Raw genomic sequence first — 13,726 nt, forward strand, 5'->3', positions numbered from 1 at the left:
CATGATTCGTACAATATGAATAGGTACAGATTAACTGCTGGTGATCGGGACTCGAAGGTTTGGCGGTACAAACTCAACCCTTTGACCCTCCCGCGGTCTTCCGTTTCTTTGGAGCAGTTCGCGTATCCTCACCGTCATCCCCACGCGGGCGTTTAGCGCCGCTTCCACGGGCTTCGGCCTGCCCCGTTGTCGACTCGTTCACTTTTTTAGCCCCGCCCTTCTGCCCTTTTGTTCGACGAGGTTGAGGGCGAACGTCGGAAGATTCCGATATTTCCGATAGTGGGGAGGACTCGCGCGGAGCGTATGCCGCAGCGTCCATGCTGAGGCGTTTCGTACGCCTTACCTTGGATGCGGTAGACGTCATCTTGACCGATGATCCACCACTCCGTGAAGGCGCAGCGGAAGCCGACTCCGTAGGTGAGGTTGGAGAAGGTTGAGATTGAACGCTGGCATCCTGGTCCGCGGCGGTCGAATCAGTCTCTGTGGATCGTGCGGGGTGCGAACGCGAGGTCGCAGCATGTAGCCTGAGCGGTCCCTTGGACTGTTGGCCGCCGGTCTGAGCAGGCATCGAGTTCTCGGTCCCATGGGTGCCAGAAGTGCCGTCGCTCAGCTCGTCAAGTTCCGACAGCGACGAAATTGATGCGGACTTCTGTCTTTTCCGTTTGCTCGAATATAGATGCTGCGGGCGCTCCGGGTTGAACAGAACGAACTTGTTTTCGCGTGGACGTTCCCTTCGCCTCCGGACCATTTCGCCAGGCTCTGGCACGTAAAAGATATCGTGCTCCTGCAGCATATCGACACCAAGCAGGATCCGCAGTACGTGCACGAGATAAGCAGATATGTCGAGGCTTTCAATGTCGTTTACCATCCGTTCTTGATCAGCGGGTTCAGGTTCGCCTAAATCTTCGATCTCCTCTTCCTCCATGAATTCATGGTTAGCAAGCGAGCAACCAGGGACTAGGAAGCATATCCGAGGGCCATCCTCGGTTTTTGGGATGCTGATCTTGTGATACCTGCAATTCGATCGGGTTGTACGCGGGGAGCTGACGTCCAATGATGCCGTCTTCCGCACGCCTCTCGGCCTGGACGGGCTCCCTTGTATCGAGGAACTTCGCGACATGCTGGGAATGGATTGCGTCGCACTGAGTGGTCCAGCCGATTGTGGGTTTGCCTGAGAGGAGGGGGGAGGAGCTTGGGTTGGTGGTTGCGGTCCACTCTGAGCCTGCGTTTCCGCCTGTTTCGCTTTCGAGGTATATGTAGTAATAGGGGGTTTGCGACTATAAGTTTGTAGGGTTGTAGTGCGAGCTGGGGCATGGTGTTGATGACGTAAAATGCCGCCTATGAAATTGGGAGGAGGGGTAACAGGAGAAGCGTTGGTCCAGCTAACGTCATGAGTGAAGGAGGGGGAGGGCCCGGAGGTAGCTGACGTGGAAGCACTTCCGGATGCTTCGGAGTGTGCAGTCTCAGAAGCTGCTCGGTTTTGTCTAGCACTCTCTTCGACCGGTGTTGGTGCGACTGCCTCCATCTCAAGACGCGGTCGCTTTTTAGAGGGCGCGGGTTCTGCGACTGATTCCGGTTCCGTCGCCTTGCCCTTGTCTTTGCGCGAGTACGTTTTCAGCGGCGGAGGGTTGCGAGCTTTAGTGGTAGTGTTCTCCTTCGAGGCTTTCTTCCGTTCAGATTCATACCTCGAACGGGATCCCTTGCGATACCGAGGAGGAGCCTGGTCGTCAACCGGTGGGTTAGCGGCGGTCCGAATCTCCGCGATTGGCTTGGCAGCAGCCCCGTTCGACGATTTGTGAGCCAGCTGTTCTCCAGCCGCATCTGCCTTGCCGGGGTCCGCCGGTGTCGAGCTCGACCGGGTATCATGCTGTTTGGTGATGGTATCCCCAGACTTATCACTGAAATGATATGTCAGCTTGAGCGAAGATTAGGATGCAAACACACTGACTCCTCGGTGGCGGCTGAGGATTTTATGGAAGACGCCTCAACCTTTTCAGTTGACGGAGTGTTATCATCCTTCATAGAGCCGGGAGCAACTGTGCTGTCGGAGCCCGTGAGCTTGAATGGGTCTTCCTCCTCTGGAGCTGTCGACTGGGTCGGGGATATCTCAGTCCACGGTGTCCCAAGGCCGGAATAATATTCTTCGTCAATCTCGCCTTCTGCATCCACCTCATCGCCCAGCTCTGCCGTCACGGAATCCGCTGGCACAATGTTCTCAGTAGCCCCTGGCTCAGAGTCGGGGTACTGCAGTGTAGCTTCTTCGAGTTCATCAGCCTCGGCTTCCTGTCCTTCCAGCAAGGATGCCACCACAAGGTCCTCCTCGAACGATCTGTCCTCCTGGGAGTCGGCATTCACAGCTTCACCCTCCGCTGTCGGTGAACGCAGTTCGGGCTGAGTATCCGCTAGCTCGGCAGAAACCGTTGCTTGGGTCTGAGATTCCTCTACTGTAGGCGTGGACTCTTCGGGCGCCTCCACCTTTGACTCGGCCTTCGCAGTCGCTTCCTGCTTCAGCGGGGAATGGGGAATCTGCCGCTTCTGCCGCTGGGGACACTTCATGGTAAGATGACCCTTAGGATGAAGATTCTTAAGCGTAGGCATGCGTGAAGTGGTGACCGGGCTTACCGTTTGACCGCATTCGAAGCACTGGATGCAATCGCGGGTGGTATGGCCCGTTCCACCGCAAGAGAAGCTAGAGACTTGGTGAGCAGCCTTCCAGCGGACGTGGAAGTCCTACTAACCACTTTTTGGCCGGGCTCCCGACGATACTTGGCGGTTCGTTGTTGCTTTGCGTGCAAGTTCCGCTCTCATGACCATTCCCTCCACACCGATCGCACACGCGCACGCTCGAATCCTCCTGGACAATGTCTGGATTCGCAGACAATGTAGCCAAACCAGGCGGCGTGTCGTCGGACGATGCAGATAACGACAAGACCGGAGGCTCCGGTACGTTGAGTTCTGTTGCCTGCTCATTGATAGAAACAGGTGACATATCCATGTCCTGCCCTCCGAAATTGTCCTCCGCGTCGTCGACAGGGGCTTCAACCTGAACGTCCGGTACCACTGGTGATGGCGCTGTACTTCCCAGTGACCGCAAGGCGGACATAGACAGCTGCAGTGAAACGGGCGTGGGCTGCCTCACCAACGCGGGACGAACAGGCGTTAGACCGGGAGGCGACTCCGAATCCTCATGCGACGCAGAGGGGGTATAGGACGCGAAGGGGGTGGATGTCATCTCGAATTGCGGGGTCAGATAGCCCTGTCCGATGTCCGTCATGACGGGCATGGCAATGTCAATGTCGGGAAGGCGGGCAGTGTCGACCTCGCGTACTGTTGCCTCCAAGTCCTGGAAGAGCTCCCCGGCCGGGCCCGGGGTCGCAGGCTCCGCCATCACCTCCAGGTTCGTCGTGGTGACGACAGGAGACCTGCTATCCTCAGTCTGGGCATCGGAGGATATGGATGACTGGGCGCTGGATATCCCTTGAGGAGGCTTATCCTCATGTGCTTGCGGTCCCGAGAGCGCCGTCGAAGCCTGCACACCGCGAATGAGCACGGGCACAAGTGAAACGGGCGAGAGACGCAAACCTGGGTCATGAATAGCCCTGGAATCTCCTCCTCTGGTGCGGCTGGAGCTGTGGAGACACTCTCACCGGCAGGCATGTCAGCACTTATTTCGCCATGTTCCTCCGCCAATGTGATAGGGGTTGGAACCTGAGGGGTAGGTGTTGCCCTGTTCGCCTCGGCTTCTTCCGGGGTGGGGGTTGCACTGTTCGCCTCGGCTTCAGCAGATGAAGATGCGATGCTGCTCTCCCGTGACTGGAGACGGCTCGTGTAGTCGTCTTCGGCGGCCTGCGCAGTTTCCAGTTCATCTGGGAGTTCATCCACCTCCTCGTCCTAGGCCGGCGTCAGCACCGGGAGCAACAGTACCACGCGGAAGCACTCACCTCGTCTCCGGATACCAAGCCAGTCTCCTCCACCTGGTAGTCAATTTTCACGAACTCGGGCCCAGAGCCTCCTGGAACCGTGAGGACACTTGATCCTCTCCGAACATACCCATCGAGATGTTCACCCGGTTCTTCTACCTCATAGGCGAGCTCCTCCACGGCAGACTCGACGACAGCGTCGAACGTCTCCTTTTCCTCGCGATCCTGCATCTCCCGTAACGCGGTGTCCACCATGTCCTCCATCACGCTGCCCGCCGCTTCGGAGTCAAAGAACGCCTGCATCGTCGCGGAACTATCCTCGAGCTCCCTCGCGACATCGTCCTTCTGCGCCGTATCAGACATTGAGGGACCTTCTTCGACAGCCGGGGTGGACGGCAGAGTGCCAAAGGTGGAGTGTACGCTGTCCTTGGACATCGCGGGAGAGCTGAGGCCTGGGATATCGGCCTCGTCCTCGCCTGCCCCCTCAGCCTCGAAAAACACCGCAGGTTCGGAGACGTCCGGGGTCTCGATGGATTCGGGAATGGCTGGGGATGCAGACTCGTCGGCCGCGGCTGGTTCATCGACATCCATCGCGTCGTCATCAGCGTCCACGACTTCCTCCGCGGCGTGAGGTGTTTGTGCTTGTTGCTCGGGTTCTTGTCCAGTCGGAGCATGTTCCGCCTTTTCCTTAGAGTCGAGGTTTTGGACAGTCTCCTCGATGGCCTGCTCAGACGTCGATATAGGCGCCGATGTGAGCTCAGAGGCAGGCTCGCTCTGCTCTTCAGCCGCGGCCTTTTCAGCCTCCTCGCTCCGCTGAATAACCTGCTGCACCTCATTCGCGGTCGTATCTGGACTCTCCCTCGTCTCCTCCGCCAACAGCGGCAGTCGCTTCGGCTCCACCCTCGGGCTCCTGCCTCGCGGAAAGGCAGGCGGATTGGTCCAATTCACATGCCCATTCGGCGCGACCTGCAGCGGCGACGCCGAGCGCTCGTGCGCGCGCAGGAGGGCGCCGCTGGACGAGGCTCGGGGGGAGATCGACATGCGCGTCGGCGTCGGCGTCGGGGACCTCGGCGCGGCGGCGAAAGAAGTGGAGGTGGGGAGAAGGTGGGGCGGCGGTTCGCGCGCGGGCGTGCTCGCGCGATTGCCGATATCCTCGCGCATTGGAGTCGTCGCGCGTTCGTGGCGGTCTTCGCGAGCAGGAGTCGTCGCCCGCACGCCGCGGTCCTCGCTTGCAGCCTCTCCGCGCTCCATCTCGCGGCGGATCTCGACAGCTTCTTGCATCGCGACGTCATTCGCTTCCGCGACCACGCGTACAGCTGGGGGAGGCGACGGCGCGGGCACGAACACGCCGTGCTTCGCCGCCTCGAGCATCGACGCATCTCCACCGGGCGGAGGACGAAAGTCGCCGGCGGCGTAAAAGTCCTCCGCGAACGTGTCCACGTCCACCCACGGGTCCGCGAGCTGCATCCCGGGCGAGGGCGGGTCCTGGTAGTGCGAGTGCGCGGCGGCGGGCTCGAGTTCGTCGATGCCCTGAGAAAGTGGAGGTGGCGGCGAGGAGTCGGCGGATGCGCTCAAGATTTCGGGGAAGAGGGTGGCGGTGGTGTCGGGGTTGAGGGCCAACTCGGCATCGGAGAGCGTAGGGGCGAGCTCGGCGTCGGAGACAGATTGTGGAGTCGCGGGCTCGAGGTCGGACAGGACGCCTGGGGTAAGAATGGCTTTTTCGACGTCCACGACGGGAGGCTCGTCAAAGAGGTCGTCCGCAAGGTCCGGTTCGACGACGGAGATCTCAGGGATCGCTTCGTCCTCCCCGACGTCTAGATACTCCAAGCCGTCGTCCTCTCGTCTCGGGGTAAGGTGTGAAGGGGTAGCGCCGGCTATATCGTTGTCTCGAAGGTCGCCGCTGGAGTAGAAGTCTTCGGCGTACATCCGTGGGCCTGTCCATGGATCTGGAAGTTCTATTGGTTGCGCTACTGAAGCGGAAGTTGGGGCGGCAGGAGCATCTATGGTAGGATAGTCAGTCATGTTGAATTCCATTGTCAATGAGAAGGTTGATCTCACCTTGATCCTCCTCTGGATGCCCCTCGTCGTCCTCATCCACGTCGACGATAGAGATAACGTCGTCACCCCGTTCACCAGTAACTGCGTTCTCCTCATCGCTGTCGCCGAGAGGTTCCTCGTCGTAATGTTCCTGACGTTCATACTCCTCGTCGTCATATTCCTCCTCCTCTTCGTCGTCCTCTTCTAATTCATCCTCATCGAATTCATCCTCGTGTGCCCGTGTAGAGACCGCATCCTCTTCGGAGACAAACCCATCGACGTCCTCAGCTCCTGCACCGTTGACTTTTGGCGCCTCCTCGTCCTCCTCATCCTGATCGTCATATTCATCGTCTTCATAGACGCCCACATCCTCGTCGCTGGCGTCGACACGAGCGTGTGCCACTCCATCCACTGCTCCTTCCTCTTCGGCATAATCCTCGTCTTCTTCATATCCTTCCTCGTCCCCATCTTCCTCGTCTTCCTCATCGTCTTCCGCGTCGTCGTCTTCGTCGTCCGACAAGATCTCAATGGGCTGCTCCTTCGCTCCAGAAGCATCGAGTGCATCAGCCTCCTCAGGTCCACGCCCCGCGGTCCTCGCTGCCTTCCTCTCCTTCCACTCCGCAAACGAATCCTCCAACACTCCTTCCTCTTCCTCCTGGCTTTCCCCATCCGTCGCAGCCTCTTCCTCCGGCAGTACGCCGCTCTCCTCGCGTGGTTCCGGCTCGACCTCGATCTCGTCCTCCCGGCCCAAAGCCCTCCTCAGCGCGCTCGTGATCCCGCCAATCCACTGATCAAACTCGTCCGCCGAGAACGCATCGTACGGGTTCAACACCGGTGGCCTGAGCTCTTTAGGCAGCATCCTATCCCGCGTCTCGGTCGCCGGCGTCGGGTGCGGCGCCACAGGGTAGTTGCGTCCATTGACATAAGGGGTCTGAGCGTACGCCGAACCGTTACCCGGGGTGTAACGGCTCGTAGGTGTCGTCGCGTTCGTCAGGTGCGACGTGGCGGTCGGCATGGCCGCCAATCAAGGGAGAAAAAGAGGAAAACGAGGTTGCACGGAGTGACCGAGCCTGACTGAGCCTGAGTTTCGCGTCAAGTTGAGGCCAATGTGTGTCTGCAGTGACTTCACCACCCGAGGGCAGGTCTCGATGTGGCTTCGACTTAAGATTGTTTTCGCGTGGTCGCCGGTCGCGTGCCCACCCGCCGACGAATATTCCGCTCGACCACGCTGGCCAAAGCGCCGAAGACCCGTGGACCATACGGCCCACAAGAATTCGTCTCTTTCTCTGCTGCCCTCGGAACGTGAAAAAGCATAAGATATCCTTCGAAAGCGCTGCTGAATCAAATGGGACAACGTTCTGCATCTTGATATCTACCCAACATGGGTGCTTCAGCCGTTCTTATCGCCAGCTCTATCCGGGCGATCTACGGCATCCTTGGGCGTTATCAACCCGTAACTACTCGCATGTAAAGGTAGCATCCTTCATTTCGGCCGCGGGCTTCACGATCCCTCCAGGTCAAGCTGCCACAGCAACGTTCTATCTGAGCAGCCTGCGCTTCGAGTGCTTGAGGTCCACTCAATTCCTTCGGATAAATACTGGTTTTCGTCGGCTTGATCTCACGAAGAGTCGAAGTCATTGCCAGCGCGAAGGCCTTAGTGGTACCATCCTCCACCATCCTTGGTGATCTCATACGGTATGTTCATCCGTCGCAGCTGTTTCTTCGAGCCAGGTACTGATCTCAACCTCTCTACAGATATGTCCCTCTACCTATGCGTCGACTGCGGCGGGTCCAAGACCTCCGCCGTCATCTGCAGCGCCTCCGGTGAAGTCCTCGGCCGCGCGCTCGGCGGTCCATCCAACTTCGCCTACCTTGGCCCCGCCGCCTTCAAAGAAGCCGTCACCACCGCCGTCAGCGACGCGCTCAAAACCTGCATCTCCCCTCCCTCCATCTCCCCCGTCCCGCTCCCGCCCTCCTCTCCCTCCCTCCGCTTCGCCTCCGCCTGGCTCGGTGTCTCCGGCGTCGACTCTCCCGCCGACGTCGCCGCGGTCACCGCCCTCGTCACGCCCCTCCTCGGCCCCGACGTGAACCTCACCGTCGCGAACGACACCCACCTCCTCGTCGCGCCCCTCGCCCTCCACCCGGACATCTCCACCGCCGTCGCCTGCATCGGCGGCACCGGCGCCATCGCTGTCTCCTTCCGCGCCGGCTCGCACGGCGCGCTCACCGAGCTCGGCCGCTTCGGCGGCTGGGGCTGGATGCTCGGCGACGAAGGCGGCGGGTTCCACGTCGGGCGCGAAGCCGTGCGCGCGCTCATGCGCGAGACGGACGAGGCCTCCGTCTTCCCCGCCTCCCCTTCCCCACTCGAGGGATCGTCGATGCAGCGCCGGATCCTCGACTTCTTCGCGGTCGACAACCCGTTCGGGCTCCTCACCGCCGTGCACTACAACGACCCCGACCCGAACGGGAAGACCGAGCCCCTCGGCGGTCAGGTCCCCGCGTACCGGCTCATGGCGCGCGAGAAGCGGCTGTCCTCCCTCGCGCCGCTCGTGTTCGCCGCCGCGTTCGACGACGGCGACCCGCTCGCGCTGCGCGTGCTCCGATCCTGCGCGGACGCGCTCGCGGATCAAGTCGCGGTGCTGCTCGAGCCGGATGCGACTGTGCCCGTAAGCATGCGCCCGGCGGGAAGCGGGCAGCCCGAGACCGTCGTCGTCAAGCCCGACGGGAGCGACGCGCCGATCGTGCTCCAGCCCGATCCGTCCGCGACGCAGAAACCGCCCACGCTCGTGCCGGCCGTCCACCCACCCCCACCCTCCTCGTCGAACGCGCCGGCGTCGAACAAGATCAGGGCGAAGGATAGCATACTGTGTTTCGGCGGGAGCTTGGTCGGCCAGGAGACTTACCGGAGCCTGGTATTGGAGGCGCTGGCGAAGAAGGGGCATGTGTTCAAGTATGTTGAGTTTGTCGACGACGTGGCGAAGGTGGGGGCGATAGGTTTGGCGAAGGCGGCGACTTCGTGAGGTGGTCGTGTTCGCTCGAAGGACAACATAATCTTGAGGCGCCGTCGCTTTTGCCCATCGACGATTACGAACGAACGGTGCATGTGTATAAACGTACTTTAAGTATACATGATGCCGAACAGAGGTGTATTGTATCACAGAGAAAAAAAAATCGAATGCGCGTTTAAGAGCGCGTTGTATACCAGATAACAGAGAGAAAAACGCTATAATGCTTCTTACGCGAATGTTAGTGGCCGTATTCAACTGCAGCCTGCAAGAAACGCCGGTTGACCCTGAACCCCCACACCTGCACCTCCTCGAACTCGGGATCGCTAAGCAACGCGTTCTCGAGCTCCTCGATGTCTTCGACACGGATGCCAGTACTGCGACGACACGGTCAATCACGGACGTTCAGTAACACGAGGGGGCAACCCACGTCTTCGAGATATAAAAGATGTGCTCGCGTTTCAGGCTCTGCTTCCACGTCCGGTACTATATGAGATCGTCTCTTCGGCCAGATGGTCGAATCGGCCAGTCACTGACACGTCACATCTCCGCGCTGATGTCCCATCAGAAACTTTGGTACTCCGCTCGGGGTGGCCGACTCGTCCTCGACAGACGATTTTTCGTACGATGTCTGAAGCTCACGTTCTATTATGAAGGATGTAAGCTACAGTAACAGCAACAATTTACAGCTAGCCGTGAGTAAGAACATAATCTGAATGAGTATCGTGGTGATTAAGAGTCAAGGTCGTCAACAAGCATGTTTGAATCAGAACTCCCCGGGCAATCATGCGAGGCTTCATCAGATGTTGGGTCGAGAGATGTCAGATGCGATGTGGAATCGGGGCAGGCTCTTTGCGCAGAGCGTCGGGAAGACTTGAAAAGGCCTGCAAACCGGTTGAGCTTGCTCTCGAACAGCGAGTCTGTCGTACTTTGATGCTGTCGTCCAATTCGGATAGTGTGTGCTCCGCTGCGTTTCTGGGTTCGATCTGCACCCATTGGCAGAGCAATACTGACATGAAAATGAGTGAATACTTGTCTGTCGTCGCGTTGCCTGACGCGTTGCGACGCGTTCGGTGTTTGAACTCCGGCCGGCTGTCATCCGGCATTGTCGGCACCACATCACACAGCGTGACTCGACCGACATTGTCTACCTCAACTTTGAGCAGTGTAACTCGCTATATTATGCTCTCAAAACAATTGAAAACACAGTATATTGGGACAGTCAAAGAATGAAGTCGAACTGTGCCGTGGAACGTGAGATATAGCAGGGTGGCCGATTCGACGATGTGGCCGAAGTGATGATCTCATATAGTAGTGCGGGATGGTGATCTCGAGCAGGCGGCCGCCGATGCTGTCCGTCGGTGCCAAGCCATGGCGAGTAGAGACGAGCCTGGTATATCTTTCACGAGGAGTAATGAACTAATGTTACAACAATGCGAATGGTGGACAAGGTAACGAATAATGATAGCCGAGGACGCTGCAATCGCCGCAAAACCACGCTGAAACCCGACCTAATCGTCTTCATCGGACGCCGCCTTCTCCACCTCCGCCTCAAACACCCGCATGTCAAACGCGGTCTTGAACCTCTCGATCAATCGCGGGGGGATTGCAAACACGATTGACTCGAACACGTTGGCGAATCGGGCTTTGCCTTCTTCTGGGGAGGACGGGCCAGTGACAAGCAACTCGGCCCAGATCTCCGCGATCATCTCGACGTTGTTCTCGTTCGAGCCGCAGCCAAAGGCGCCTAACACCAACTGGCGATCGCCGTGATCTTCGAACACCCGCAGGACTCGCGCGAGCCGTTCCTTAGTGGCAGTACGTATGCCGTCCTCAAACATTTGAGAGTCTGACTCGGTGACGTGATACCGGCGTCGAACTGCAGCCGCATTGACGGGCACGGCAGATACGATGTCGACAGCGTAAGGCTCGATGAATTTGCCTAGCCATAAATCATTAGCAGCTGCAACAAGTTGGGTTAGGTGAAGTGACATACCATCATCTCTTTCGTCGTCACTTCGTATTACTGAGACGCCAGGACTGTATAAAACGGAGTGTGCCTGTAACCCGGATCCATCTTCAGACGCGAATCGTCTGAGCTCTTCGTAGAAGTTCAATCCGGCAGGGGCGGTGAGGCTGGCCACGAGAGCAGTCGAGCGTGCGAGGCGTTCTTCCTGCTCGTCGCCGCCATTGAGGTAGCCGCCGCCAGGGCGCTTGGCAGAGGCGAACGACAGTACGCCGACCGCGGATGTCCGCGTGATCGACCTTGCGGTGGAAAGGGGAGACATCGAAGTGAACTCGATGGTAGTCGTGGGACTGGTCTGTGAGTCCTTCACCTGCGGCGCAATGTACCACTTGGCCAGGTGCTCGGAATAATGGGGGTAAAACTGGGTGCCTTGTCGGCTAAACTGGATCTGTAGGCCGATATCATGGACCACAGGCAGTGCAACCGAACCTTCGGAGAAAGGCTCTGTCAATAACGGAGACGGCAAGGAAGACGGGACGCATGTCCGTTCTTCAACGTACTTGCCGTCACCCATTACGATCCTCTGCGTTCCGAGAGCGATCTCTGCCCATCGGGCACGACGAGCCTTGCTGGCAGCTAGATTGGCCATGATATGCTGGCGATGCCTGCTCTTGATGATCGCGAGTTTCTTAGTCCGGTTATGACCCTGGGAGGAACTATGGTTGTTCTTCGGCTTGCTTGGTGCAGACCCGTGCCGAGACGGACGGGATCTGCGCCTGCGAGTAGATTTAGGCATGGGTTTGTTAGAACGGCTAGATGATGTGAGATAGGTTGCGGATGTCTGTACCAATGGAGCAGTGTGGGCGACCATCGTAGTTTCTTGGTGAGGGCGTGTTGGGGGTGTGGGATAAAAGACGATCGCGCGGCGTCGCAGTTTATATAGTAGGCGGTGGCGTGAGAATTCAACGACGCGTGTTGCAATGCGTAGTCCACGGGCCGGAACTCCGTCTCGTCGACGTCTTTGTCTTTCAGACGTGTTGTGCTGCAACTGGTCATCGCGCGTAACAAGCAAGTCCGCAAAAGTACTTTTCATGTTGCAATCGACCACTGCTAGATCATAAAAACGGTACAGATGTAGTCAAGGGTTCAAGTACTGCAGTTTCATCCATTCCTTATCGTTCGTGTTGAAGTCCACACCCTTTCGCAACCACCAATCCCTCGCCGCCTCCCCGCCGCCGATCGCGTCCTCCAACGCCTCCTCTATGTCGCACATGCGGTACTGCACCGGCAGCCCACTCCTGTCCCACCACTCCAACACCTCCGGCCGATTGTGCTTCGTCGCCCCGACGAGCACGTCCTGGTCGAACATGAGCTGCAGGCCGCTGTTGAGCCACCACTGCAGCACCTCGACCTTGCCGTGGCAGCTGGCATGGTACAGCGCCTGCTTATCGTAATGGATGTCATGCTCGTACCGGAACCACCACTCGAGCACGCCGACGTGCCCGGCCGTGCTGGCCATATCCATAACGCGCCCAATCTTCAACGGCAGCTTCGTCTGACGCCACCACTCGAGCACAGGAATGTGGTTGCGCGCGCTTGCGTATTCCAGAGCAGTGTCGGTATACTCGAGCGGTATTCCCGAGGCGAGCCACCAGTCGAGCGATAAAACTTGTCCGTTCCGCGACGCGCCGTCGACGCATTCCGCAACGCATGATGGAGTAAGTGTAGGGAGGACGTCCCGGTTATGGTCCTGTTCAGAAGCACGCCTCCACCAGGAGAGAACGTGTGTGCGGCCGTGGAATGAAGCGGTGATGGGTATAATGGCGCCTTGGAAGAGGGAGGTGAAGATGGGTCGATGATGTATCAGGAAGTACTCCAGAACGTTGACGTAGCCGAAGCGAATGGCGAGAGTAGCGCCGATTTTCGTAGGAGGGGTTTGTGCAGGGTTCGCAGCTCGGAGGACGGGAAGGAAGCCTGACAGCATAGCTTCATCAGTAGAAGATGCGCGGGTCCATTCCTGGGGTCTGGGAAGAGATGTGGGTATACCGACGGCCTTTGCGAGTTCCCAGTCATTGACGTGATCCATGATCTCAGCGAGGATTTCGACCGGGAAATCGAGATGGGTCAACGTGCGAGGGCGGGTTACGGCGGAGTCGGGCGGACTGAGCGGCAGAGACGTCGAAGCAGATGGATCCTCGACGATCGTGATGTTCTCCAGCTTGCGTTCTATCTTGTAGGCAGTCAGGTCAAACTGAGCGAGACGGGCTGCGAGTTCTGCATCGTTGCCTGAAGTGGGCAGTTGCCGGACTTCGAGGAAAAAGACAAGCTGTTCATGATCAAGTCGTCGATAGGCGTCGTGTATCAGGTCCACGGGCGATTCATACTTCTGTAGCCCCTTTGAGTTACGCCCAACCACCTGGAAGTATCACACTCACCGTGGCCATCCAAGACGATGACAGATGGAGAAAGACTGGGCGACCGGGCCTGTAGGTTGAAGCGGCGCGCTTTTACTGACAGCCGCATGATATCAGCCTCCAATGTCCGCATCCTCCAAGTGACATTCTCCACTAACATCTCTGCCGGTATCAACGATGCGGTAATTGCCCAGGATTGTTGGGAGGGTAGTAGCAGCAGGGTCTCGTCATGAACGTCGAATCCTCAAGAGCGTGTGGCCAGCCGGAGAAGGCTGCTTACGGCAAACACGATCGAACCTACAACTCATTTACATCCGACCACGATGTGCGCAGCATACATATCATGGATCTTGGATCTATCCAGTTAAACCTCCATCAGTTTGG

General features: G+C 58.4%; 5 protein-coding genes across 5 annotated transcripts; 1 reads left to right on the forward strand and 4 right to left on the reverse strand.

Moving 5' to 3' along the window:
- Positions 1 to 3: 3 nt before the first annotated feature.
- On the reverse strand, positions 4 to 6,990 carry PUNSTDRAFT_145240 (uncharacterized protein). The gene is made up of 7 exons (XM_007386147.1): positions 5,979 to 6,990; positions 3,942 to 5,920; positions 3,583 to 3,891; positions 2,739 to 3,529; positions 2,623 to 2,689; positions 1,949 to 2,568; positions 4 to 1,898 (listed from the first exon to the last, which is right to left on the reverse strand). Exons 1-7 carry the CDS (start codon positions 6,970 to 6,972, stop codon positions 74 to 76), a joined length of 6,585 nt encoding a protein of 2,194 aa, XP_007386209.1. The 5' UTR covers positions 6,973 to 6,990; the 3' UTR covers positions 4 to 73.
- A 724-nt stretch (positions 6,991 to 7,714) lies between these two features.
- PUNSTDRAFT_72845 (uncharacterized protein) lies at positions 7,715 to 8,977 on the forward strand (the record flags this gene model as incomplete). Its single annotated transcript, XM_007386148.1, has 2 exons — positions 7,715 to 8,623; positions 8,801 to 8,977. The coding sequence occupies 2 exons, from the start codon at positions 7,715 to 7,717 to the stop codon at positions 8,975 to 8,977; spliced, it is 1,086 nt and encodes a 361-aa protein (XP_007386210.1).
- Positions 8,978 to 9,203: 226 nt separating this feature from the next.
- PUNSTDRAFT_136568 (uncharacterized protein) lies at positions 9,204 to 10,068 on the reverse strand (the record flags this gene model as incomplete). The annotated part of the gene is made up of 4 exons (XM_007386149.1): positions 9,204 to 9,339; positions 9,393 to 9,448; positions 9,507 to 9,626; positions 9,892 to 10,068. The coding sequence occupies 4 exons, from the start codon at positions 10,066 to 10,068 to the stop codon at positions 9,204 to 9,206; spliced, it is 489 nt and encodes a 162-aa protein (XP_007386211.1).
- Positions 10,069 to 10,473: 405 nt separating this feature from the next.
- Positions 10,474 to 11,799, reverse strand: PUNSTDRAFT_46138 (uncharacterized protein; the record flags this gene model as incomplete). The annotated part of the gene is made up of 2 exons (XM_007386150.1): positions 10,474 to 10,904; positions 10,959 to 11,799. The coding sequence occupies 2 exons, from the start codon at positions 11,797 to 11,799 to the stop codon at positions 10,474 to 10,476; spliced, it is 1,272 nt and encodes a 423-aa protein (XP_007386212.1).
- A 267-nt stretch (positions 11,800 to 12,066) lies between these two features.
- On the reverse strand, positions 12,067 to 13,372 carry PUNSTDRAFT_136570 (uncharacterized protein; the record flags this gene model as incomplete). Its single annotated transcript, XM_007386151.1, has 2 exons — positions 12,067 to 13,314; positions 13,364 to 13,372. 2 exons carry the CDS (start codon positions 13,370 to 13,372, stop codon positions 12,067 to 12,069), a joined length of 1,257 nt encoding a protein of 418 aa, XP_007386213.1.
- Positions 13,373 to 13,726: the final 354 nt, after the last annotated feature.

This window comes from Punctularia strigosozonata (assembly GCF_000264995.1).
Source record: "Punctularia strigosozonata HHB-11173 SS5 unplaced genomic scaffold PUNSTscaffold_10, whole genome shotgun sequence".
Lineage (NCBI taxonomy): Eukaryota > Fungi > Basidiomycota > Agaricomycetes > Corticiales > Punctulariaceae > Punctularia > Punctularia strigosozonata.

Coding starts and splice junctions, on each gene's coding strand:
- PUNSTDRAFT_145240 (XM_007386147.1), bottom strand. CDS start 6,972: ATGCCGACCGCCACGTCGCACCTGACGAACGCGACGACACCTACGAGC. Junction 3,530..3,582: donor CAGGGCTATTCATGACCCAG/GTTTGCGTCTCT, acceptor CGCGGTGTGCAG/GCTTCGACGGCGCTCTCGGG. Junction 2,690..2,738: donor GGGAGCCCGGCCAAAAAGTG/GTTAGTAGGACT, acceptor CCAAGTCTCTAG/CTTCTCTTGCGGTGGAACGG.